Source organism: Syngnathus scovelli, chromosome 9 (assembly GCF_024217435.2).
Source record: "Syngnathus scovelli strain Florida chromosome 9, RoL_Ssco_1.2, whole genome shotgun sequence".
In the NCBI taxonomy this organism is placed as follows: Eukaryota; Metazoa; Chordata; class Actinopteri; order Syngnathiformes; family Syngnathidae; genus Syngnathus; species Syngnathus scovelli.
The window spans coordinates 6,927,725-6,952,709 of NC_090855.1; the positions used below are offsets into that span (position 1 = coordinate 6,927,725).

Consider the following 24,985-nt stretch of genomic DNA (forward strand, 5'->3'; position numbering starts at 1 on the left):
ATGTGTGCGATTCGGAACTATGTACTGTATGTGTTTTGCACTACACATAATATACATTGGGGTGTGAGTTGAATTTCCTAGTGAGTATGATAAACTCAGAATACGGCAGTCTAAATCAGACCATGTTGCTCTCGCACTTTGCTGTTGATAACTGCCTGTTCTTGTGTGTGTGTTTGTGTGTATATATACATATATAACTTCGCCTAAGGAGGAAAAAGACACACTTTTTAGGCCAGCCATCATGTTGTAAAAAATATGTTTATGCTTTATGTATTTTCTCATTGAAACACGTGGCCAAGTGCACTCTAGTAGCGAGGGTAAAAGGAAAAATAATTAATTTAATCAATTCCTCTCTCATCTCCCTGCTCTCTACCTGTGAATATCAAGATTCTTCCTCCGTCTTCAGCACTGTCTGTGCAGCCATAGCCACTGATGTTGACTTGCATATCCTAAGCCAGAGGAGCTAATTTCCCAATAAATTATAAATGCAAAGCATAAACAGTTTCAGCCACATTCTCACACCTGTACACATTGGAATGCAAATGATTGGTTGATCCCTATTAACATACTATACTCGACACTCTTAGCAGTTTGCAGTTTATTGTTTTGAAAGGGGTCACTGTGAGGTTTGCAACAGAATTGGACATTCTGATATGTCGCTCAGGAAAATTTGCACGTTACAGGGGGCTGCTGTTTTGTACAAGAAACCACCCTTCATCACACACGCCCTTCAGAGACTAGATCCTGCATGCTAATTAGTTATGGCCCTCTCCTTTCCTCCTCCTCTTTTTTCTACTTCCCCATTCTTCCCCGCCCTTCCTCCTCAGTAGACTCAACCTCAGGTGAGGAGTGGTCAGCATGGAGTGTGTGTTCTGCTACATGTGGGGAGGGCTGGCAGAGTCGCACTCGTTTCTGTGTCTTCTCCTCGTACAGTACCCAATGTAGTGGGCCACTGCAAGAGCAGAGAACTTGCAATCCTGCTATTTGTCCAGGTAAGTTCCCTTTCCCTGTCCGTCTAGCTAACTCCCTGCACTCGCCAAGCCCTCTCCTTGATGCTTTCTGGTCATTCGAGTATACCCAGATTGTTACTCAGAAGACTATATGCCCTCAATGTAGATAGTTTGGGGCCTTAAGCGACAGAAAAAATCCTTCAATAACAAACATTGGATCACAATTTATGACCATGGAAAAAGTTACAATGTATTTGATCATATTAATGTGGGTGTTGTTGTATGTAAATCATACTGTAGCTCCTCTATTTTCAGTGGCCGGCGTATGGGATGAATGGTCACCATGGAGTTTATGTTCATCAACATGTGGCAGAGGTTTAAGATCCCGAACACGAACGTGCACCCCTCCCCAGTTTGGAGGAGATCCCTGTGAGGGTCCAGAAAAACAGACTAAATTCTGTAATATAGCTCTTTGTCCAGGTGAGAAACACAATACTTCTAAAATATCCGAGAATGGTTATGAAGTAAACTATGTGGCTCAGTGCCACCAAAGCTTACTGAAACACATTTTGCAAAATATTTTTATGATTTGCAAATGTCAATTCTCAGTGGATGGAGTGTGGAATGAGTGGTCAAGTTGGAGTTCCTGCTCATCTTCCTGTGCTAATGGGACCATGCAACGGACAAGAGAGTGTAACGGTCCCTCATTTGGAGGTTCTGAATGCAGAGGAGAGTGGCTGGAAACCGTTGACTGCTTCCTTGGGGAATGTCCTGGTAGGGGAGAAACCACGATTAAGACCATGCATGTCCTTATATGTTGTACTCCTGTGTGTGTGTTCCATTTTTTTTCTTGCAAAGGTTTTAACATTGCAAATATCCTTTCAGTCGATGGCAGGTGGCAGCCATGGTCTTTGTGGTCAGGGTGCTCCAAGACTTGTGGTGGGGGTAGCCAGCAGAGAAACAGAATTTGTTATGGGCCCTTTTTTGGAGGGCAGTCTTGCCCTGGAGAACGAGAAGAGGTTCGACACTGCAATGAAAAAAGATGCCCGGGTAAGTAAAATCTATCTGCATGATACTTTTGCAGTTGGATAACATTTGAGAAATGTGAAAACCTGAAATATTTAACCCTATGTTAAAGAAACTGTCAAATGTTTCAAAACTGTATCATTCATTAGTATCTAAACTTTTCACTGGTAATGTTTATGTTTTTGTGATGCTTTTCTATCAACAACTTGATTCATATTTTGGTGTCATTAGAGCCACATGAAATATGCATCGAGGACAACTACTCCAACGTTGTTTGGAAGATGACTCCTGCTGGCGATACAGCAGCAGTACGATGTCCTCCCAACGCGATGGGTTAGCGTTAGCCGGCGAGACACATATTTCCAAATACATGATGGCATTCTAAAACAATAGTTACTTCTGCCTAATTACAGGGTTGATTTTGCGTCGATGCATCCTTGACGAGGAGGGTATTGCATACTGGGAGAACCCAACCTATATGAAGTGTATTTCCAATGACTATCGCAGCATACAAACTTTGGTGAGTTTCATATTTGCATTGTATATTTTTGAAAACAGCTGAAGCTATAAGAGTTCCCATTATGCGCAAACAGCTGTGCCTACAAATTATGTCCATACGCTCCTGTGAGTAAGTCAAATTTTAATTATACTTTAATTTAATTTATGGTAAATAAACTGCACTTATACTATATAGCGCTTCATCCACACCACATGGTACCCAAAGCGCTTTACAATGCCTCATATTCACCTATTCAGACACACATTCATATACCAATGGGAGGCTGCTGCCATGCAAGGCCACGAGCTTAGAATTGAGAGGCAAACATTCCTACTGAGCCTATAAACCTAAAACATTTATCCTTGTCATAAAAATTACACCACTGAGTCTTATTTAAAATCAAAGTATTTTTCGATTACATTTCAGTACAAGTACATACGTACTGTGTTTCCTTTTAGAAAATATAAAATATTTTACACTCTCAATCCACCACATTATGGGATTGTAAGAATCACCATCATTACAATGGTTGATTGTGAAAAATAGCCATGTTTTTTTCAGTATCAACATTTTTGTTTTATTTGTGTTTGTGTATTTGTGATTGTTTTAGCAGCCAGGAATATAATCTCAGGTTTTTTGGGTATGATATAAAACTGAGATTTGGCACTACTGTATGTTCTGGCATAAACACTGCCTGCTGCTCATAAATCTCATTTCACTTATCATGTTTCCTTCCATCACTTTGACATATTTTTGTAAATGCACAGTGTAAAAAAATAATTATCATTAAAAATAATAATAAATATTACATGTTTGCCCTCCCACAGTGAAACTCTTGATTCAACTGTGTTATGCATTTGTTATTCCCGCTGATCAATTGTCGCCATTGGACTCATGGGTAATTGGAGGCTATCTGAGGTAATGCGGGCAAGAGGCAGTATATTGGTCTCCGACACATAAAGTACAAAAAAAACAAGCTACACTTACATTAACACCAATGGGCAATCAAGTATGGGTAATTAAGTTTTTGAGGCCTTGGACCTAATTAAGTATGTGTAATCAGCTCTGCTGGTCCATTGTTGGAAGTGGACTATAGCCTCTTTGGCTGCTCGCTGATTTGATGGGGGAGTGCAGAGTTTGGGCAGGCAGGGACCCAAGTCAGGGTTTTGGCACATGCTCTGGTCGAGAACCTTTTCTAAGACTTGTGAGTCGAAGCAAAATAGGCTAGGAAAAACTGCACAAGTTTATTCAGCTGGCTCTTAAGGCTTGACTCAGAATCAGGAGTCTGGTGAGGTTGAGTACAATGAGTTGGAAATCTCCACAGAAAGAAACAAATTTCCTTAGGCAAACATGACTATTTATACACTTTAAGACACAAAGTGTCACCCAGTATGGCCATGGGGCTGCCAGTTTTTATTTATTTTTTTGCTGAGTGGACATTTTTATAATGGTGTCATGGCAAGGCTAATAAGGGTGACAATATGTGATGTCATATTCGCTGTCTCATTGATTTACCTGTTTGCTGAGTACCCACTTCTTAAAAGCGTCCCCCCCCCCCCCCCCCCACACACACACACACACACACATTATACACACCCAGATTGCAACTGTGTTACACCTACAGTATAGTACTGATTATATTCAATTGAAATTTGGCCTTCGTCTAGCTAACTGACTAAACTAACCCTCTTTTAATATGGTCAGACTATATTCATCCAATAGGAGTTTTAAAACAAAAGGCCTGCGTTATAATGGGACAAAACATTCTCTGTATCTATTTTTTTCTTTTGCAAAATAAAAGTGATCAGTATAGATGGAGAACAGCTAGGGTGCTCCCCTGAATCTAAGCTGTGACACTAAGCACGTTTAAAAAAAAAATTGGGTGAAATAAAAATTTCAAAGCAACAAAGTTAAGTTTGGCGAATCAACTACACATTTTAAGTTTACTTGTATGAAAATAAAATAATAATCTGGGAGTAATAATTACATTTTGTTTATATACTTTTAACAAAAAGTGTCTTTTTGTCAGACTCGAGATCATTTATCCAAAGCACAACGAGGCCTTATGGGTGACGGAGTCTCTGAAGTGATGACAAAATTGAGGGTGACTTCCAGTGATGGCACCAGCTACAGTGGTGATTTGCAGGCCATCCTGGATGTGCTGAAGAACATGACCGAGATCTTCAGAAGGGCATACTACAGTCCCAGCAGTGCTGACATGAGGGTGATTATTTTTTAATGTTTTGTTTTGTTTTAGCTTTTCTTCACTTACATGTTACAAAGAATACATTCAATACAGCTCCATTCAACATGATTTTGTCAAAATCAACTTCAGCTAAACACTAACCGTAACTGGGTTTCTCAAATTGTAAATACACATTAATATGAATTTACCCCGAGTGATCAATAACGTATCTATCTATCTAGAACAATCAAATTTTAATGAGTGGGCTAACATCAAGGCCAGGTTGAGGGCCAAAGTGATCGAAAAGATCTTAATAACAGTTTGCTTCAGCCTGATTTATCTAAAACTGACATCTTATTATGTTTTACTATACATACGTATATTTGCTTTTAAATCGAATATCAATCTGGACCTGTGTCAAACATATTAACTTCTAACATTTTTAAAGTGATCAATGACCGATTTGTCAAATATTTTCAAAAATTCTGAAACATTTTTCTGTTTCAGAACTTTGTCCAGTCAGTCAGTAATCTACTAATGGAAGAAAATCGAGTCCGATGGGAAGAAGTGCAACTGGTAAACGTTATCTTTTTGATATTGTATAGAGTACACTAGAAAAAAAATGTCACTTGATGTGTGTTTTACATATCGAGGTGTAAGTTGAATTTCCGTTAGGAGGTCATAAGTATAAACAGTTCAATTGAACATTTTATTTGTAATATAATAACCATTTTATTGTATTTTACATTGTCTCACAGCTGGGCCCAAACGTCAAAGAACTTTTCCGCCTGATTGAGGACTTTGTGGATGTCATTGGTCTGAGAATGAAAGACTTTCAAGACATGTACGAAGTCACTGATAACATAGGTAAGCCTTGACAGTTATTTATTTTCATTGTCATTCTGGTTCTGACTAATTTTGGGCTTGGCTGTTGGCCTATACTTGTTGCAAATAGATTAGATAGTTACGCTCAAACTTATTAATACCCCTTACAACATACAAGTCAGCGCATCATACTCAGCCACCACCTCTGGAGCAGTGCAACCCACGATATGCTTGGTGGAGCGTTTACTTAACAGAATCCCTAACACTGTAATCCGCATGGAGCGGCCAGAGTTCGGAAAGACTTGAGTAACCAAGCGGCATACTATGATTTATTTTTCGAAGTACACAGCATCCCCTTAGCAAATAGTACATTCACTACTGCTATGCTGTTATCTGCAGAAACATTTTACACTCACTGCCAGACAGACAGAACAAACCATTGTTTGCAGCTTTCCAACATCCCAATTCATACATTCTTTATTGGTCTGTTGTTTCAAACTGAACATCTTAATCCAGGGAATTCCAAGGTTATGTGTTAAGGTTGTCATCTTTGTTACAGTTTTAAGCATCCACAAGCGTCCAATGCTGAGTAACGCAGACATCAGCTTCCCAATGAAAGGCTGGAGGGGCATGGTGGATTGGGCCCGCAACACAGAAGATAGAGTCATCATCCCTAAACACATCCTTCTAACAGGCAAGCCAGGTTGAGTGCTGCACACACACTACACCAGCTAATTGATTACTTGATTAGTAATGGAGGTACAGTTCTACTAAGATAATTACTGCAAATATAATAATTTTGTTATTGGCTGCACCTCAGAAAGCTTACGGGCTTCCACAGGGGGAAAAATGAAAGACAAAAAAGAAAGAAATAGGTCAGTTAAGTGAGAAACAAAAGCATCGTGAAAAGTAAGCTGTATCAATATCGATAACCATAGGCTTAGTTTCCAGGCATGACACAAAAAACATACACTTGTTAAGAGGTCTGTCCCCTGCAGTTTTCCCCCCTGTTTAAAAACAATGTAACAATAATAAACAGACACGACAAGCACCAGGCTTGGCTGGCCAAATTACGCCGCTTAGAAAATGTAACATTGACGTTGGATGATCAATTTCTCCTGCCAAGACAGCAATGCACTGTGCAATGAGTCTCACACAAACAGAACAGTGTGCGTGTGTGACCGCAATGCCACCTCCTCCTGAGAGAAGCGAATTTCAATATCTTACGACATTCCCTGCAGTCACAAGTCTGCTGTGACCGGAAAACAGGTGCATTAACAGAAGACAGTGACAGAGGCAGCTCAGGGACGTTTGTAACGAGGAGTTGTAGCTCGAAGCAGTGAGTTCATGAACACACATCTGTGTCTGTAAAATTTATGGCAATGACCTCTTTGTATTTAAATGCCTCTAGTCCAGTGCTTCTCAAAATTTCTATCACTATACTACCTCAGTTTTTAATGAAGGTCAAATTTGAAATAAAGGCAAGTCAAATAGATTGTATTTATAAACTCTAGCTCAAAAAAAAAACCCAACAGAAATTGTCAATGTACTCAGAGGACGGACCGGAAGCCTGCTTCTCAAAGATTAATGAAAATAAATTGAAGATCACATACCCTTATACCTGGCAGTGAGGAAAGAAATCCAGTGTTTACTGTTGCATGTGCACCGTCACAATTTCCATGAAGTAGCAACTTGCTTGTAATAATAGAAATACTGTATGAAAATGAATTGTCGTATTTTTCGGACTATAAGCCGCTCCTTTTTGCACAAATTTTAAACCCTGTGGTTTATAGTCCAGTGTGACTTATCTATGGATTTTTCATCACTTCATGACTCAGTGTGACTCGTATGGCGATGACGTTACAAATTTAAATTCGCTAGTATTTCCAGACAGACCACAACTGGTTAACTGCTAATGGGATTATGTTTGGGAGCATCTGGGGACAATGGCCAGACTGAGTGAGATGCTAAAAATGTTCGGACATCGGCCAGCTTGTCAGCACAAAGTTTTAGCACTTGTCGTACAACGTTGTCTGGGTGCTCTGCTTCCTGGAGTTGACCCTGTTTAAAATCATCTGTGTGGTCACACAGATTGATGGTTATAGCTGGCGGGGATGAAAGTGGAGAGAGGAATTCATCCACATAGGTCCATCTTGCTGCTGACAGTGGCATCTGTGCCATGGAGGTAACTGCTTCAGCCTTCACTGATATTCTTGTGCTCACCCTGGGAGGCAGCTGTCTTGAAAATATCCCAGCCTATATGCCTGAAACTATCCAACAGAGCTGAGGTTGCGCCTTCTGGCTGGAGCCGGATGTTTTTAATCACAGACCTGTTAGGCTTTTAGTGGCTTGTGTGTTGGTATTAACAAATAAGGTGGTCTGAATGACCTTGGTGGTGTGGGGCATGTTTGTCTTTGTGATGTTTGTACAAAGCAGTTGCCTTGTATTCTGTCTCCTGATTTTTAGTCCACATAAAGTTTCAAATTGTAAGGCCTTTCTTTCCCCACCAACTGGTCTTGATAAACCAGAATATGACATACCCGACAAAATTAAATAAATAAAAACAAGAAGTGAAGTGAGTGTAAAAGCCAAGATCAGGCAGGCTGAGTCACAGCTTGTCATGAAGTCCAATGTGGCCAGTTCCTAAATGAAGCTGATCTTCACTGACTGCTCCTACAGTGTGACTATTTTTCGCATTCTATTAGACAACCCCGATTTATGGAAATATTGTGCATTTTACAGCGCAACAAAGTCAAACTAAAAATTAAGCATGCAGAGAACTACTCAAACAAACCAACCTCATTTTGAAGAAATTATTTGAGTCACCGATTCATGTTACCTCCAGGCAAGTTTTTCTTTGGACACGGACAATCTGGTTTATATGCGTTTCAGATACGCCGGACTAAATTTAGATGAATAGGAAACATAATACATAATCTCCTTTACACACAAAATGTACGACTCACTCGGTTCACCCCGGATGCCCACGAAAGCTCAGCTGTTGCCTCGGAGCTACATTCTCCGCCTGCAGCTTGGCATACCATGAAGCTGCCATGTAGCGTCGTAGTGGAGAGGAGCTGGATGTTTTCAGATGGCTCAGCAGATGGGAGTTGTTTTTCACCCTTGAAACATCAGCGGGAAATAAGTGTTCTTCTTGCCTGAGGTCTCTGTACCTGTGCCACATTTGAGCCTTCCCTTCTGTCTGTCTGTCTGTCTGTCTGTCTGTCTGTCTGTCTGTCTGTCTGTCTGTCTGTCTGTCTGTCTGTCTGTCTGTCTGTCTGTCTGTCTGTCTGTCAGGGTTAGAAAGTTCACAAAATCCTCAGTTAAACAAGTGTCTTGGTTTTGTCAACGGGCAGTAGGCGGGAGACACCCTGAACCGGTTGCCAGCCAATCGCAGGGCACACAGAGACAAACAACCATTTGCACTCGCACTCACACCTAGGGACAATTTGGAGTGGCCAATCGGCCTACCAAGCATGTTTTTGGGAGGAAACTGGAGTGCCCGGAAAAAACCCACGCGGGCCCGGGGAGAACATTCAAACTTCACACAGGGAGGGCCGGAGGGGGAAATCGAACCCGCACCCTCCCAATTGTTAGGCGGACGTGCTACCAGTGCCTCACCGAGCCGCCCTACCCTGAGTAATTTTGTGGCTAAACTGAGACAAGGTCATTATTTCAATGTAAATACTTTTTGTGATGTTTTTGGTGGGTGGTTGTAAAATAGGTGTTTTGGAACCAGAAAAACTGGAGAATCATTACTCTCCTTTAGAAAAAGTCAAGTCACTACCCAATATGATAAACATAGACCAGTGAGACGTTTCATAATTCATATCCAGGGATAGAGTGATGATGTTTATTATCTACCCGATGAGACATGGCTGAGCTGAGCTCATGTATAAAGTAACATCTTCTATCATTAGTCATGGACACAGTTCTCAACCTTTTGTCTTTATAAACACCAACACAGTGGCTTTGAAATGAACAAGATGTACTCAATTTATGCTGCTGATCTTGACAAAGTTTTTATGACAATCAAAACACCTGCATCATGAACATTGTGATTTCCAGTGTTTTGCGCTGAAGGTATATAAAAACTGTGGCGGCCTGCTATTATCAAAGTTAAAGTCCCAAAGTCCCAATGATCATCGTCACACACACATCTGGGTGTGGTGAAATTTGTCCTCTGCATTTAACCCATCCCCATGTGATTTTGATCCATCCCCTGGGGGAGAGGGGAGCAGTGAGCAGCAGCGGTGCCGCGCTCGGGAATCATTTGGTGATCTAACCCCCCAATTCCAACCCTTAATGCTGAGTGCCAAGCAGGGAGGCAATGGGTCCCATTTTTATAGTCTTTGGTATGACCCGGCCGGGGTTTGAACCCACAACCTTCCAGTCTCAGGGCGGACACTCTACTACTGGGCCACTGAGCTCAACATTTCAGCCTGTGAATTTTTCAGCTTTATTTTGAGTTTTGGAATCATTTTTGACTTTCGGAATATATTCAAAGTGATCTTGGTAACATAAGATACAACATAAGAATGTGTCCCAAGGGATTCTATCAAAAGCAAGTAGGCAACATTTATAGTTGACTAGTGTAGGCCACCTCCATTCTAGAGCTGGAGGAGATTGAAGCGGCATGGATGACCTCCATTTTCCTTAAATAAAGGCCATGGGGTCAAACAATGACTGTAATATTGAGATTCTAAATTGTGACCCTGACTGATTTTTTTTTCTTTCCTTTTCTCTCTGTTTCTCAGATTCAGATGACTCCTCGACGTTTGTAACAGGTATTATTCTGTACAGAAACTTGGGAAGTGTTCTGAATTTGCAGAGGTAAGACCACTGAATGAAAGTCTACGTCAAAGTTGTGTTGGAGTCATTATTTTAAAATAGATTACATTTTGTAGTTTTCCCACTATGTTGGGCAGTATTCAAATGTGACACCATTTTACAGTTATGCCATCACTAATTTCTTCGCTCGTCTGTCTAGTATAGGCCGTACTCGTAGCCCAAATCCACGATCGAGGTCCATCTACCTTTTAACCAAGTTTGAAAGGGTTACTAATTACACTTTTGCTGAAAAACACAAAAATGAAACATCAAATTTTATCAAAGTAATAAATAGTCAATGACGTGCACTTTTGCAGTGCTTTATCTCCACCAGCACATACCCCCACATCAGCTGAGATTTTACAATATAGTGCAACAATGCAATAGTCAGTTGACAGTCATTTATGTTGTCAGTCTTCTTTTTTTAATGATTAAATAGATATTTTAAGACAATATATTTCATATATGTGCAGCAGTTCCATTGATGTCTGATTTGTAAAAGCGCACACGGTGACAATTCCATCTTTATCTGCCAATAGTTTAAGTCACTGTGTTTGCATACGTCATGTTGAAGTACTTTGTAGTTGTAGAGCGTATTGTGATCTTGTAGAAGCATACAGAATTGTGAAAATTAAACCTTGAATCTCATCAGTCCTCCCATGTTTGTTTGCAGTCTTTGAACTGCTTTCATCTCGCTCAGCTCCTCTTCACACTGCCATTTCATTTCATTCTTATCTTTTTTCATTTTTTGCATTTGATTTGCCCCTCGAGCTAAATGAGATGAGTTTGAGGCAAGAGACTAGATGACATGAAAGATTAAAGTGACTGATTGTGTTTTGGACTGGTGAAAGGGTGATTGTGCTTTAAGCATACACTGATGATGTGAGGAATCAAAAAGGGGAGCAAGATTTCAACGCGTTTGGCCGTTCGGAATCGTTCGGCATACAACCCCCATTAGCAATTCATTTCCTTGTGATTGTCTCTTTCCTCATGATTGATAGATCCTATGAAAAATAGGAATCACAAATGGGGAGGAGGCTGGACAATAAAATGGCATGAAATGCTATGAAACTCTTGGGAAACAATCTGCCACGCTTCACATGTTAGGAACAAAAAAAAAAAAAATCAAGAAATTGGATTGCTTTACTTGGAACATAAACTCATATACAAGCATACTAAGAGCTGTATTAAATTGTCTTATACAATAAAAAATAATTGTGTTTGTTTGTTGTGGTTAGCAGCACAGTATTATATGGAGTACAGTGGTTCGTATTTTGGTTAGCTAATTTAGCGACATGAGAGGGGCAAACTCTAAAAGCTCAATATTATTGAGGTCAGTTCCACACAAACGACAACCGTGAGAAATGTAATGGAGCATACAGTGTTTTGCCTGCAGTGTTTTTTTTTTTTTTTTTTTTTTAATTTGGCTTGGTGCACAAATGGTTGGCGCCCTCAAATTCTGCTAAGCATCAATGAACATGCAAAACTATAATGTTGCAGAGTAGTTTGTTTTTCTGACCTCATGGTTTCCTCACGATACCTTTGAATTCTTAATTTAAATTTTCAACAGACATTCAAAGTCCAAGAGATAATTTTTTGTCTGACTGGAATTATCTTCATTTATATACAATCATTATTAAATAATTATTAAATGTACAGCCGACTCCATCCTCTGCAAGGCGAGCTCTTGCAGTTTGCATGCCAATGTTGTGCACAGACCTCTAGCGTGTCTATTTCTGTTTCTACAATGTCAAGTCAGCATGTGCTTCGTCCATCCTGATTTTAATGCAAGGGATGCCGCCACAATTGCCTGGTAAAATTCTTCGTTTCCTCTCACAATGACCAATGTCCCAAGTGTAACTGTAAAGCCTAGTAAAATACCAAATGAAAGAAAAACAACCTCTGGCTTGTACTTGCGACCACACTAAATGGCAGACTTGCACTGGAAACAAAAATAAGGCCCACTGTGCCATCAGTGCAACAAATCTAGAGTATTTTGTAAATTGATGTGATTGCCACAGTGACATTCCTTTTTCTTTTCTTCCTCTTTTCTCCCTGTAGAAATGGCACAGTACTCAACTCCAAGATTGTATCAGTCACCATAAAACCCACTCCTGCTTCCCTTTCTGCTCCAGTTACAGTTGAATTCTCTCACTTGTTCAACGTGAGTGACAAATCAGTGTTTCAGAGCAAGCCAACACAGCAGTCAATGCCTTCTTATATCAATTTCACAACTGTTGCATTTAACAGGGCACCATCAACCAGACATGTATATCCTGGGATGAGAATGAGAGGTAAGATAAGTTTTAATATTTATTCAAACTAGCTTTTAGCCTATATACTTTATTGTGCTTGTACAGTCAGGATAATCTGAATATGTTTGTTTTGCATTCGCTCATAAAGACTCCATTGTATTCTGGAGAGGCAGCACTTCATCACCAAGTGTTCTAGTTTCACTTTGTCAAGTAATGTTGCGGATCCATCTGGACACATTGCCAAATTAAAATACCCCTGCCTGCAAGTCAACTCTTTAGCCAAACAGTCAGTTAAAGAAGGAGGACCTGAATCTTTTACGTCTCTTTTAAGAGATGACCAAAGATCTGTCAGAATGATTTAAATCGGAACAGCCAAAATATTAACCCAGCTTTAGTTAAAATGATTTCAACCATTCTGAGGTAGCATTGCAGGGCTCTAGACTACCTTGTTTTCTCTTGTAGCATAGTGGCCCCTAACTCAAAATGTTAAGACTTTTACTTAGCGCTACCAAGTAAATATTCACATTTTCGCAGATGTTTCTTTTACTACCGATTAAGACATTAATGGTTAGTGCAGACTTTGGGCTCAATATTTATATCTTGCGGAAAAACTGTTGTATCCTGAATTTTGTGCTGATGCAAGCCTTGATGCTCTTCTTTGGGAATTTGGTACATCTTTCTGCCCCATGCTGGGACATGCGGTGTACCAAGAGTGTTTCCTCTGACACGCCTGGCGCACCTGCTAATTTGGTGGTTGAAATTAGACTAAACCTAATGCCTCCTGGAACCACATTTATATAGATGCAGGTAGTTTAAAGTGATTTGGATGAATTTGATGGCGGTGCAAACAGGCTGGCTCTGAGCTCTGCGGACTGTATATTGGATGTTATCATATTTCATCCACAAAAATCACAATAAGGTGTATCAAATCACCTGAATCATAGAAGAAATACCTCAGTGAGGTAAATATAACTAAAAATAACTTATCCTCACAGAAGTTCCTTTTGTTGTCATGACCGTTTCCTCCTAGAACATTAGGTTCATTGGGGAGAGATTGAACAGAAGTCCTCAGTTACTCACTCACTTACTACAATAATTATGTTGCTAGATGTTTTTATCTGGATTAGATAAATTACCAACATATTAGCATCACAAATGTTAACAATTTATCCATCTGGACCCGCTATTAGCACAGCAAATTACAAGGAGGAGGTTTTTGCAGAGACAAGCATCTGGTAGGCCTACAGTATTTCCCTTGTTAAATTTAATTTGCTGGAAGATGTGCAAAAGTGTGAAACTAACATGAAAATGAAATACAGTGTGATTTTACAGTTTCTGATCCTGCATAGCACAGCAAATTGACTTCAAGGAACAGAGGTTTTTGCCCAATTACAAGCTTTGGGATTTATGAATTATGTCACTGATTTTGAATCTCACCAAAATGTAATGGTAAAATGTAGTGGTAAGATCTTTATCCCCACAATTCATATGAAATGTATTCTTCTGTGCACATTGATTTGCACAAAATTATACCGTACATCAGGGGTGTCAAACTTGTTTTTTTTTTGCGGGCCGCATTGTAGTCATAGCTTCTTTCGGAGGGCCATTATGGTTGTCAACCTAAATAAGTCTATGAGCACCTCATATTATATACTGCAAAAGCTACAAAACAAACTGACAAATCAGATGAGTAAAAACTGGTCAAATATTAAAAAAAAAAAGAAGATATTATTGAAAATGACTTAAATAGAGATCCATTTAAGCTACTTGAAGTGAAGATGTTGAAATGAAAGTGTGACCCTTGACTTAAAACAACAAAGGGAAAACGAATATTTCCAAAACACAATAGCCTATATTTTCACATGATGTATAATTCCATTATAGGTGTTTGCAAACTATTATTTTTATTATTTGATAGAGGGCAATGTCTTTGTTTGTTTGCATTTTGTTTTCGTTTTATGTTTCTCTTTTGGAAATAAACGTGTCCGCGCAGAAACCTGCAGCGCGCCGCCTCAGAGCTTCCATATCACCGCATTCACGTTTCTTGCTGCGCCTTAGATGGCAAATAACGGAGATAAAGTGGATTAGGATGCGGGTGTATATCTGTGGGCTTCTGACTGCTTTCTTTGCTTTTTGCCATCTCTAATTTTACTGCATCGCCTTTTTTTGTGTGTGCGTATCGATGTAGCTCCTCTCTGCTGGGATCCTGGTCTGCAAGGGGCTGCAAAACCGTTCTCGTCGATTCACACAGAACCAAATGCCTGTGTGACAGACTGTCCACCTTCGCCATTTTAGCACGACTTCATCCCGAAATGGTAAGTGTGAACCTGCCTTGATTTCGTCCAAAGAACGAGTCGCGGAGACTGTCTTAGTGCGGTGTAATGTCCACGCACCAGCCTTTTTTTTTTTTTTTTTTTTTTAAACCCAGGGCGTCATTGTCATTACATTATCAACAGATCCTCCCCCTCTCCCCATCTTTGTCACTATCTCTCTGCCTCGCCAAACCAAAGCATGCTGCGTAAAAAGAAAGAATTAACCAGCTTGCTGACCTTAAGTAGCTATTATTTACGTCATCAACATAAGAATGCGCTTGTGTTTGGGTCGGGGGGGGGGGGGGGGGGGGGGGGGGTGTTGGTGCGTGATGTAGGATTTGCAGTACATGTTGACCACTGGTTATATTTATACATATTTTAATCTAATTTGCACTGTACATGTTTTGCTCCATATATGGTCCATTTTTATGAATGTATGATCCCCTGCGCAGAATTATATAAGATTAAGTGCTAAGACAATTAATTTAATGTATAACTAAATCTTGAAACAACAGTTCCTTCACAATGTGGCTGCAGTCGGACACAGCCAAGCAGAATTGTGTCATCATAGGGAAACAGCGTCCCAGAAATCATTATTTTTCTGTGGACAGTCTTTACATATTGCTATTAGTTAGTATTAGAGTGTAATTGCTTTAAAAGCTTCCTGTTCTCTGGTTACCCTGGTAACAGCATGGGTTCCCATAAAGAAGGAGGAAGGCTTTAGACCTCGGCCAATACAACTCAAGTAGAAGGCCAAATGAATAGAGCAGCAACATTTGACTATATGCTCTCATGTGTTAGAATGGCCATCCTTTTAAATCATGACTATAGTCTAAATTTAAGCACAATGAATTAATAATGTAAGGGCAATGTAGGATCCCCCCCCCCCCCTGTCAATTGCAGGTTGTATTTTCTGCATGAATAAAGGTAATTATGATTTTATTTTGCTTGAAAATACAATACAAAATGCATCAAGTGTAGTTGATGCTATATGATAGTGCCAAGTAGCTATGGTGTAAACTAGTGATTCTTAAAATGTGTTCATATAAGCCTCTTTCTGGTAGCATGGTACATTATTATTAAATATTGTTGTAGGAATTTGTGTTGAGCAAATTGTTCCACAGTTTTGTTAATGAGGTCTTATTCCAATAAGTAATAATTACGTGAATTACAATAAAAACACAACTTTCCAAAGGAAAAATATTGTTCAAAATATCTGGTAGTAAAACTTTTTTCTTGTCCATGAATGTGCCAGTTTTATGTGCATATTGTCATGCAGTGCTGTTTACATCCATGTTCCAGTTCAAGGAGTGCCACATACGTATGCTTACTTGCAGAAGATGCTGCATCTTTGATAGTTGCATTAACCTTGATTCTTTGTTCATACAGTGCTAAGTGTAGCGAACTAATACTCTCTTGAAGTGCCTGTGTTACACTTGACCAACCTTTATGTCTACTTTATTTCGGCTCATTATTGCCATTAGAGACGTTATTGTTTGTACCTGTGACTTCATGGCGATGCCAAGCGTCTGAGCCGGCTAAATTTCTGAGCTAGCAAGTCCAAGACATGGGTGTCCTTTACTTCTGCACCATGCATTCATCCAGAGGTGTTTAATCTGGTTTGCACAATACAATCTTATTGAAGGCGATGCACTGAGGTGACTGGTCATTAATTTGAACAAAGGCACACTTTGGTTTGCCATGCGTGTGCATGTGTGTGCGACTGTGCAAGCAGATTCTTTGTATGGGCATGCGGCAGATGAGTACTCAGCAATTTTGCTGCAGTCAAAACACGCTTTTGTGCTCAAAATTCCTCATTACATGCTTGTAATTGTGGTGCAAATCTAACAGCATGCTTCCTATAGCAAATGTCAAGTAAAGAAATGTGTACCAACAAATAGAATTGAACGGACTTGCAAGTATGTTTGAATATTTGGAAATACGTTCCAACGTACTTGCAGGTTTGTGAAAGGAGAGTTGGGCAATGTATTAACATTAGGGGTGCTAATAATTCTGGAACACGATGTGATGTAAAAGAATTATTGCTTAATGTGAGATTTTTTTTCTTACTGGATAAATATGTTTGAATTAATGGTTTGACTTTTTTTTCTTTAAAGGTTTTGTTCTTATATTTAGACAAAATTGAATTTATTAAAACCTAAAGAATACATCTTTACCATGGGTGCCAATAATTATTGAGGGCAGTGTAAATATGTATTTTATCTCCATTTTCTTCACGGCTCTGTCTGAACTGCCACCAAGCAGTATAATTTGGTACAGTATTTTTGTTTTACCCTGTTTATTGTTCATTGTCAGAGGTATACTGGAATATTAGTACTTATTAGTACCACTGTTGTACTGTTCTGTTTGGTTACTGGCCAGTGGAACATTTCAGTGTAGTATTGGTAGTGTGCAATTTCTTCCTTCTGATGTAGAAAATCGAATGAAAGAACAAATTAACCCTGGATTAAATTGGTATTGTGATTTTCTTTTATCTGCACTTTTTAATGCAGTCATTCCTTTACTGTCGATTGCGTTCAACTTTGTAAACTCGCTGCTCTGGTCAAATATGATGGGTAGGCAAACTCCCCCTCTTCCCTCTGCTGTTGATGGCCTCTGTGCAATCTATTTTTTTTTATATATCCATGGGCCCCATGCCAATGATCTGCTGTGAATTTCTTACTAGTTTCTAAATGGCCCAGCCAGTCTGTCTGTAACTAGCCTCCTACGGCCCCAGAATAATAAACACCTTCACTCCTTTTTTCACTTCTACTTTCGATCTTCTTTTGTACCCCTCAGTCATTTTCCCCTCTGATGCCGCATTACATTTCCACTTCCCTTCTTTACAGCATACATAACCTATTACTCTCTTGCTGTTATTTCTCATGCCTTTTTGCTCAGCCCAAATTTGCTGCAGGCATTTTAGATTAAAAAAGGAGAGTGAAAGAAAACATGCACAGCATTTTAAGGGAAGAGCTTTGGAGTCTTGGCTTAGTACAACGAGAAATGTGTGTGTGTGTGCGTGTGCGCGTGCGCGTGTGTGTGTGCGTGTGGGCGTGTTCAATAGTTGATGTATTGATTTGGATCTTTTTGGTAATTTGGAATATGTTTTTTGGGGGGGGGGGGTTGGTAACAATAGTTGTGAAAAAACTATAACCGATCACAGATTTAATCAGAAGATGGAGTAACACATCTGTTTAAATAACTTGAATGTTTAATCTGTGCTAAATTTAGGTTCCACAGCTCTTTGCTTAAAATGTAGTGCATATTTTCCTCCGAAGTCACTGGCTCAGCCCAAGGGCATAGGTCGTCATTTGAGGCCTAAGGCAAACAATTTGTGACCTCAATCTGAAGCTAACTTGGGTTCTGCAGCAGTACAACAATCCAAAACACAACAGAAAACTCAACATTTCCATGAATGAATGAATGAATGAAAGAAGGAAGGAATGAACGAATGAATGAATACGGTTTTAGAGTGGCGACACGGTGATGAACTGTACGTCCGCCTCACAGTGCACAGAGGTGGTGGGTTTGAGTTCGGCTCTGGCCTTCCTGTTCTATGTTCTCCCCATGCCTGTGTGGGTGTCTTCCAGGTACTCCCATTTCCTCCTATGTTCCAAAAACATACATGGTGGGCAGATTGACCATTGCCCGTAGGTGTGATTGTGAGTGTGAATGGTTGTTCGTCTTTGTCAAAGTCAAAGTCTGCTTTATTGTCAATTTCTTCACATGCCAAGACACACAAAGAAATCGAAATTACGTTCCCACTATCCCACGGTGACAAGACATAGTACACAATATACAAACAAGTAAACAACACAAAAATAAAAACAAGAAGGCACAAACAATGAATAAGAGTGATGAATAAATAATAAATAAACAAATAACACAATAAATAAGAGGAGCAAAAATGGAGCAAGTGTGCATACAGCAGACAGTCAGAATATAGCGCAAAAGTACAGGACGTTACGCAGAAGGGGGAAGAGAGTTCAGGATCCTAACAGCCTGGAGAATGAAGCTGTTGGCTTTGTGTGTCCTGTGATGGGCTGGCAACTATTCAGGGTGTCCCCCGCCTACTTCCCGAAGTCAACTAGGATAGGCTCCAGCTTGCCTGCGACACCCGTGGGGACAAACGGTAGAGAAAATGGATGGATGGTTTTAGAGTAGCCTTGTCAAATTCTGGACTTGTATTTGATTAAAATGCTGTGACATGACCTTAAAATGCTATTTATAGTTGAAAAATTCTCCAGTGCTGCTGAATTAAAGCAATACTGCAAGGCAGAATAGACTAAAATATTTTGTCAGAGATTTGAAAGACTCATTGTCAGTTATATAACGTGCTGAGGGTGGCCCAAGGAGTTATTAGGGCGTGATCAGCAGACGCTATTATGAAGCCGGCTGGCTTCTCTACCACCGGGTCTCGTATGTTTTCTGAGGGAAACCCTAAATAAACGATGCAAAAATTTTTGTAAGAAGAGTGCTTTCATGGCACTGAAAATCGATTAGGAAGCAAAATAGGGTGGCAAGCTGACAATTGTGGAGAGAGAAAAAATTGTGGCGAAACTTTTGGATGTTGTTGAGTTGTATGTGTGACAGACATAGTTAGCTAGTCTCCTAAGTAAGACACATGGTTATTTAATTTGATAACGTTCATATTTTGTTCTGTGTGGGAGGTTACTTAATATAAGGACCTAGGAATTTGTAATTAAAGGAATGAGATGAATCCAAAGTCTCTCCAGCATATCCTGGGTCGTTCCTGATTCCTCTGGGTGGGATGTCCAAAAGTCACCCTAACCAGATTCCTGAGCCATCTAATCTCGCTCCTCTCAATGCGGAGGAGCAGAAAAATATCTTCCTCAAGCAAGCTCCTCAAAAGCAGAGCCTGGACACCCTGCAGAGGAAACTTTCATTCTTTCAGTATTCTTTCTGATCACACCCTTCCAGGTTTCACTGTCATTGACCACCAAAGTCCCCCAGCAGAAGTAGGAGCACACTACATCATGCCCTCCAGGGATTCTAAAATAGATGTATACTCGGAGCTCCTAGTCGGACCATAGGCACGAACAACGGTCAGAACCCGTCCCCTCACCCGAGGTATAGAAAGGCTTCCCTCTCGTCCACCATGGAGAACTTAAATCTACAGGCACCAAGCCGAAGGGGCTCTTGGTGACCCATGTCCAGGCGAGGGAAAACACTGCTCAGAATTAGTATCATCATAGGGATCAGAGCCATGCTGTGTGGTCCCTCATCTTGGATTCTCTTTCACTCAGTAGTTGCCTCCGATTAGAGGTGACAAGCAGGTCTACTGAAAGCACCCCACTTTGATTCCTGTTCGTTGGGGTTAATGGACTTATGTCCTTGCCATGGATCATCAATAATGAACACAATGTTCAAATAAAACGGTATCCTCACGTGCATTTGGAATATTTGTTGATAATGAAATGGCTGGATGGATGGACAGTACTTAAATGCTGTATCACAATTATGGAGAATACAGTTCATTGATACTTGTGCGTGCATGTTATGAGCCCAAACATGAGTTGAATAGGGAGGAATCGCAACCCCCTTTACTGCCAAGTGAAAATCTTGTGGAGTGCAGAGCTAAACAAGGTGCCTCTCTTCTGATGATGTGCCCCAAAAGCAAACAACACTGGAGCACTCCATATGAAAAGGGCAAATAGAAAATAAATAACTCATGTAGTTCTATATTGCTGCACTTCTAAAATAACACGGATGGGGGCAGGGTATTGAGTGTAGACCAATAAATATTATATTTTTCATTTAAACATGTGAAGTATCAAGACTACCCACAACTGCAACTGCTCTGCAGCCGAAGTTAAGCAGCAGCACATTCTTATTCAAAGACGTTTCCCAGACATTCACAAACATTTTTGAGTGCCGCCATGAAAGTTTTAAAATTACTATGCGACAAGAAAAAACTGTTAATATTTGCATGATAGACATTTTTATTAGGGCTGTCCACTATTCGTGAATGTTGCAGCTTTGGGACCAAAGCAAGGTTCATTGTGTATTCATATAATCTGTGTAGTGACGAAAAATAACTGATTTTCATGCAATGCAAGACCTCTATCAAGAAAGCAAGTGAAAACTCTCTCAACAGACATGTTTCCATTTCACTGCACTCATAATGTTTTTCTCCCCCATTTACTTTTAGAGAAGGAAGTGACTGCAGTGCAGATTAATCAGAGGGATTTAATTAACTTGGCCCCAACACACACATCAAACTAGCAGACAAGACAGGCAATAAACTCAGCCAATTATCTCTTGCAAAAGCTAAGGGTTGATGTCCTGGAATAGGCTGGATAGGGTTTAGGGTTAAAAAATCTGACTTGCAACATGTTTACTCATAGTCTCCTCACACCTGACCATGGAAATTTCTGTCACAGTGGACCAATGAAACCGTTTGAGTCCGTCCTAATATTCAATATTAATTAACCATTTCCAGTTGGAGTGTTCACACGATCTGTGAGAGGCAAATAAGGGAATGTGTGGGTATAGCGGTCCGTGGCTGTGTAGAGCGAATATAAATATATGGTATATAGTTGAGCAAAAATAAGCATCTTGAGTTTAATGAGCATGGGAATTAAGTGCTATGGTCATCTCTGCATTGCGACACCTGTCACTGTTGTTTGTTTGACTAACAATCCACACCATCGCTGGAAATGAAAGCCATCACCCATGTCACCTAAACATGTGCACCACTGCCCGACGCAAACAAATTACAGGACAAATACACAGCTGTAATCTGGGCCCGACACACAGTATTACACGCTATGTCTTCATTTGAAACAATTTGGCATTTCTTTAATATTTCCACAAAACTGTTTGCCACTAATGCTGTGGACAATTGAGATGCTATTTTGCAAACTTCAAACCTGTACCTTTGAGGATGCAGTAGGAAACTATTAAAAATCCTTGCAGGCAAAGGGGAGAGTAGGTGTTCACCCTGCTGTCTATGGAGACCAACCATGCTGCACATCGTACAAAAGACACACATACACACACACTTGTCGCTCTACAATTATAATTGTCTGATATAATAGTTCCAGCTACAAATTCACAATGTATTGCTGTAATGCAACTGGCATATGTTTATTTTTATATTTTTTAAACATTTCATCCTTGTGTTAGCACTACTTTTTGGGCACACGGTCTTTGTGGTCTATGAGCTCCAGTTTGAGATTAGTTCCTTTACTTTAAGTAATAACACTAGTTTTCTGTGTTCTCTTTCTTTTTTCAGAACATGGATAAGACACAGCTCCCATCTGTGACGCTAATTGTAGGTTGTGGAGTGTCTTCTCTAACATTGTTGCTACTCATCATCATCTACGTGTCAGTGTGGAGGTGAGAAAATATGTTGCATTGATATCAATAAAGGGGAACTTGACCTAACATGCCAAAACTTTGTTATATTTTAAATCACATCTCAAAGCAATGTGTGACCAGTATGAGGAGGAAATGCCAGACTTGTACTTGTCACTGGGTCTTCAATGTGCTTCTGCGGCTTGTGATTGTTTACTGAATAAATTGTTAACTGCCAATATGTTGTTTCTTCAAACTTCAGTCATCCAATCTGTAACGCCAAACAAAACCATAGCAGCAAAGGAAGCAGTTTATCATTGTCAGAGATTTGACAGGGTTTTATTCTGGGTACTCACACGAGTATTCATTTCTGCTGCTCATTGGTCAAATGAAATGTGGCACCATTTAGAAAGCTAATACACATATTTTTCAACCGTGTAAAATGTATTGCTGAAAAACAAAAAACTGAAATAACCAATCAACCAAACACAAATCGTCTTTTTTTTTTTTTTTGTGGTGCACATATAAAACAAATTATACTACAGATTTGCAAAGGAAACTTTTACTACATACACAAAACAGTGACCTGGAAAACAATTTTGAATGAATATGTGAAGCAGGATTGTATTCGTTGTATTTTCAACGTTTCCTCTCATTTTCCTGCAGATATATTCGGTCTGAACGATCCGTCATACTTATCAACTTTTGCCTCTCAATCATTTCCTCCAACGCTCTAATTCTCATCGGACAGACCCAAACAAGAAATAAGGTAAGTCCCAATGTTTGTTTTGAACTTGAAATCAAGAAAGCCAGTATGATCACAGTTCCATATCCCTTTCTTTATTGCTCTTCTAGGTCCTATGCACCGTAATCGCTGCGTTTCTTCACTTTTTTTTTCTGTCATCATTCTGTTGGGTCCTGACGGAGGCATGGCAGTCATACATGGCAGTGACGGGTCGTCTACGGAATCGAATAATACGCAAGCGTTTTCTCTGTCTTGGCTGGGGTTAGTCTTATCATCCCTTGTTTCTATTTGAATCATTTTCGTAATTTGCTCCATTCTAATATCCCTTTTGACTCTCCTAGGTCTCCCTGCCCTTGTTGTTGCAATCTCAGTGGGTTTTACCAAGGCAAAAGGCTATGGAACACCAAGCTAGTAAGAATGGTTTTCTGTAGATGATCTATTGTGTACTGTATTATTTGACCTAAAATGTTGCTCTGAGAATATTGAGTATGGTTTTGTGTTGTTATTGCTTTTTCAATATATGTATATTTTAATTCACACAGTGTTTTTGTGTAACCCATTCTTTCACTTATTCCCTCGTAATTTAATCTAAATTTGTAAATGCTTCTCAACGTTCACACACAATTTCTATACAGACTGCATTCTCGAGTTGTATATGATACTATGCATGTCTGCCTGCTTCTCTCTTGTAGCTGCTGGTTATCTCTGGAAGGAGGTCTTCTCTATGCATTTGTTGGACCAGCTGCCGCTGTTGTCTTGGTATTCTTTCTTCTCTCTCTGTGCTGCCTGCCTTTAACCAGTACTGTATCTTGGTCATTTGCAGTTATTTTGTCAATGGTTTGACTTGACTTGTTGACATGCAAAAAATAACTACTAAATAAATAAGAAAGGGATGTTGCGGTGAAAGCAACTTGTGGTGGGTCCACGCAGCAAACAGCTTAATTCAACTGCAAAACATTTAAATACAACATCAATACACTATTTAACAAATAAACATTAATTTCATCTTTCATAGAGTTCTATTTTCAGTACTTGGAATGAGAGAATAAATTCCTGTAGAATAGTTTTGAACAAATGGTATTGTTTTGAAATCGCAAACAGTTTATTAAGCTTCTGGAGTAAGTATAACCAAGTTTAGTGTTTGATTATTTAATTTATTCTGCTGTCATCATCAGACATGATCAGAGTATTTCTGCATGCTGTCAAAAAGGAAAATGTCTTTAATGTATTAATTGTATGCCTCTTCTTTTGGCAGGTTAACATGGTTATTGGGATTCTCGTTTTTAACAAACTGGTGTCCAAAGACGGCATTACTGATATGAAACTAAAGGAGAGGGCGGGGTATGCCTTATACCACACTTTTATACTGTCACCTATAACCAGCCTGGTGGTGTAGCTCACAAAGGGAATTGCTGAGCCTGATTCATCAACATGTTCCTAAGAGCTACATTTGCCCTTCTAAAGTTTTCTGAAATAGTGGGGATTTATGATGAGTTATTATTGAACGTCATCATTTCAATGATGATACGATACGTATTTAAAATCCATTTAATATTATATAATTCAATATGATAAATGTTCGATTGTAAACCACTAAAATGTGTGTAAGTATACCGTAGAGTCAAATTGTACATTGGTGAATATCATATTCTTATTGAAAAGTGCAAATGTGTTCTCAAAAACAGTTGGTGAATGAAGCCCATTTTCTTTGGATCAAACATTTCAAATTGATTCCAAAATGATCCTGAATTGGTGCCATTGAAATCCAATTTAATTCAAGTAATAGATCATGAGACCACCAAAGTACTGTATTATGTATAAGAAAGCACAAAAGGTGAAGAGTTCCATCTGGTTATCGGTACTGCTATGAAGATGGTGATTCATCCCAATGCTTTAGAAGTAGCCAACTGTTCTGTGGGTTGTTCTGTGATAGTAGTGATTAATTCCATCTGTTTTCCTTCTCATCTCTTTCTAGTAAGGGTAAGCAGGGCTTCATAGAAACCTTCAAAGGAAATTCCAATGTATAACCATTTAG

General features: G+C 39.6%; 1 protein-coding gene and 1 long non-coding RNA gene across 7 annotated transcripts in view; one reads left to right on the forward strand and one right to left on the reverse strand.

The window, feature by feature from the left end:
- Positions 1-24,985, forward strand: part of adgrb1a (adhesion G protein-coupled receptor B1a) — a 72,924-nt gene that overhangs the window by 30,468 nt on the left and 17,471 nt on the right. For 3 of the 6 annotated variants that reach the window (XM_049731863.2, XM_049731866.2, XM_049731868.2), the window contains exons 4-23: positions 828-992; positions 1,266-1,430; positions 1,560-1,724; positions 1,836-2,000; positions 2,208-2,309; positions 2,390-2,496; positions 4,505-4,699; positions 5,168-5,236; positions 5,419-5,527; positions 6,045-6,188; positions 10,243-10,318; positions 12,377-12,479; positions 12,566-12,609; positions 14,759-14,885; positions 22,144-22,247; positions 22,872-22,974; positions 23,061-23,211; positions 23,292-23,361; positions 23,643-23,709; positions 24,206-24,291. In XM_049731863.2, the coding sequence (XP_049587820.1) occupies positions 828-992; positions 1,266-1,430; positions 1,560-1,724; positions 1,836-2,000; positions 2,208-2,309; positions 2,390-2,496; positions 4,505-4,699; positions 5,168-5,236; positions 5,419-5,527; positions 6,045-6,188; positions 10,243-10,318; positions 12,377-12,479; positions 12,566-12,609; positions 14,759-14,885; positions 22,144-22,247; positions 22,872-22,974; positions 23,061-23,211; positions 23,292-23,361; positions 23,643-23,709; positions 24,206-24,291 (2,317 nt within the window). The remainder of the gene's footprint in view (positions 1-827; positions 993-1,265; positions 1,431-1,559; positions 1,725-1,835; positions 2,001-2,207; positions 2,310-2,389; positions 2,497-4,504; positions 4,700-5,167; positions 5,237-5,418; positions 5,528-6,044; positions 6,189-10,242; positions 10,319-12,376; positions 12,480-12,565; positions 12,610-14,758; positions 14,886-22,143; positions 22,248-22,871; positions 22,975-23,060; positions 23,212-23,291; positions 23,362-23,642; positions 23,710-24,205; positions 24,292-24,985) is intronic. The other 3 variants (XM_049731864.2, XM_049731865.2, XM_049731867.2) reach the window with 3 other exon arrangements.
- LOC137840619 (uncharacterized) lies at positions 584-8,776 on the reverse strand. The gene is made up of 2 exons (XR_011087390.1): positions 8,452-8,776; positions 584-1,977 (listed from the first exon to the last, which is right to left on the reverse strand). It is a non-coding gene; the product is annotated as an uncharacterized lncRNA (long non-coding RNA).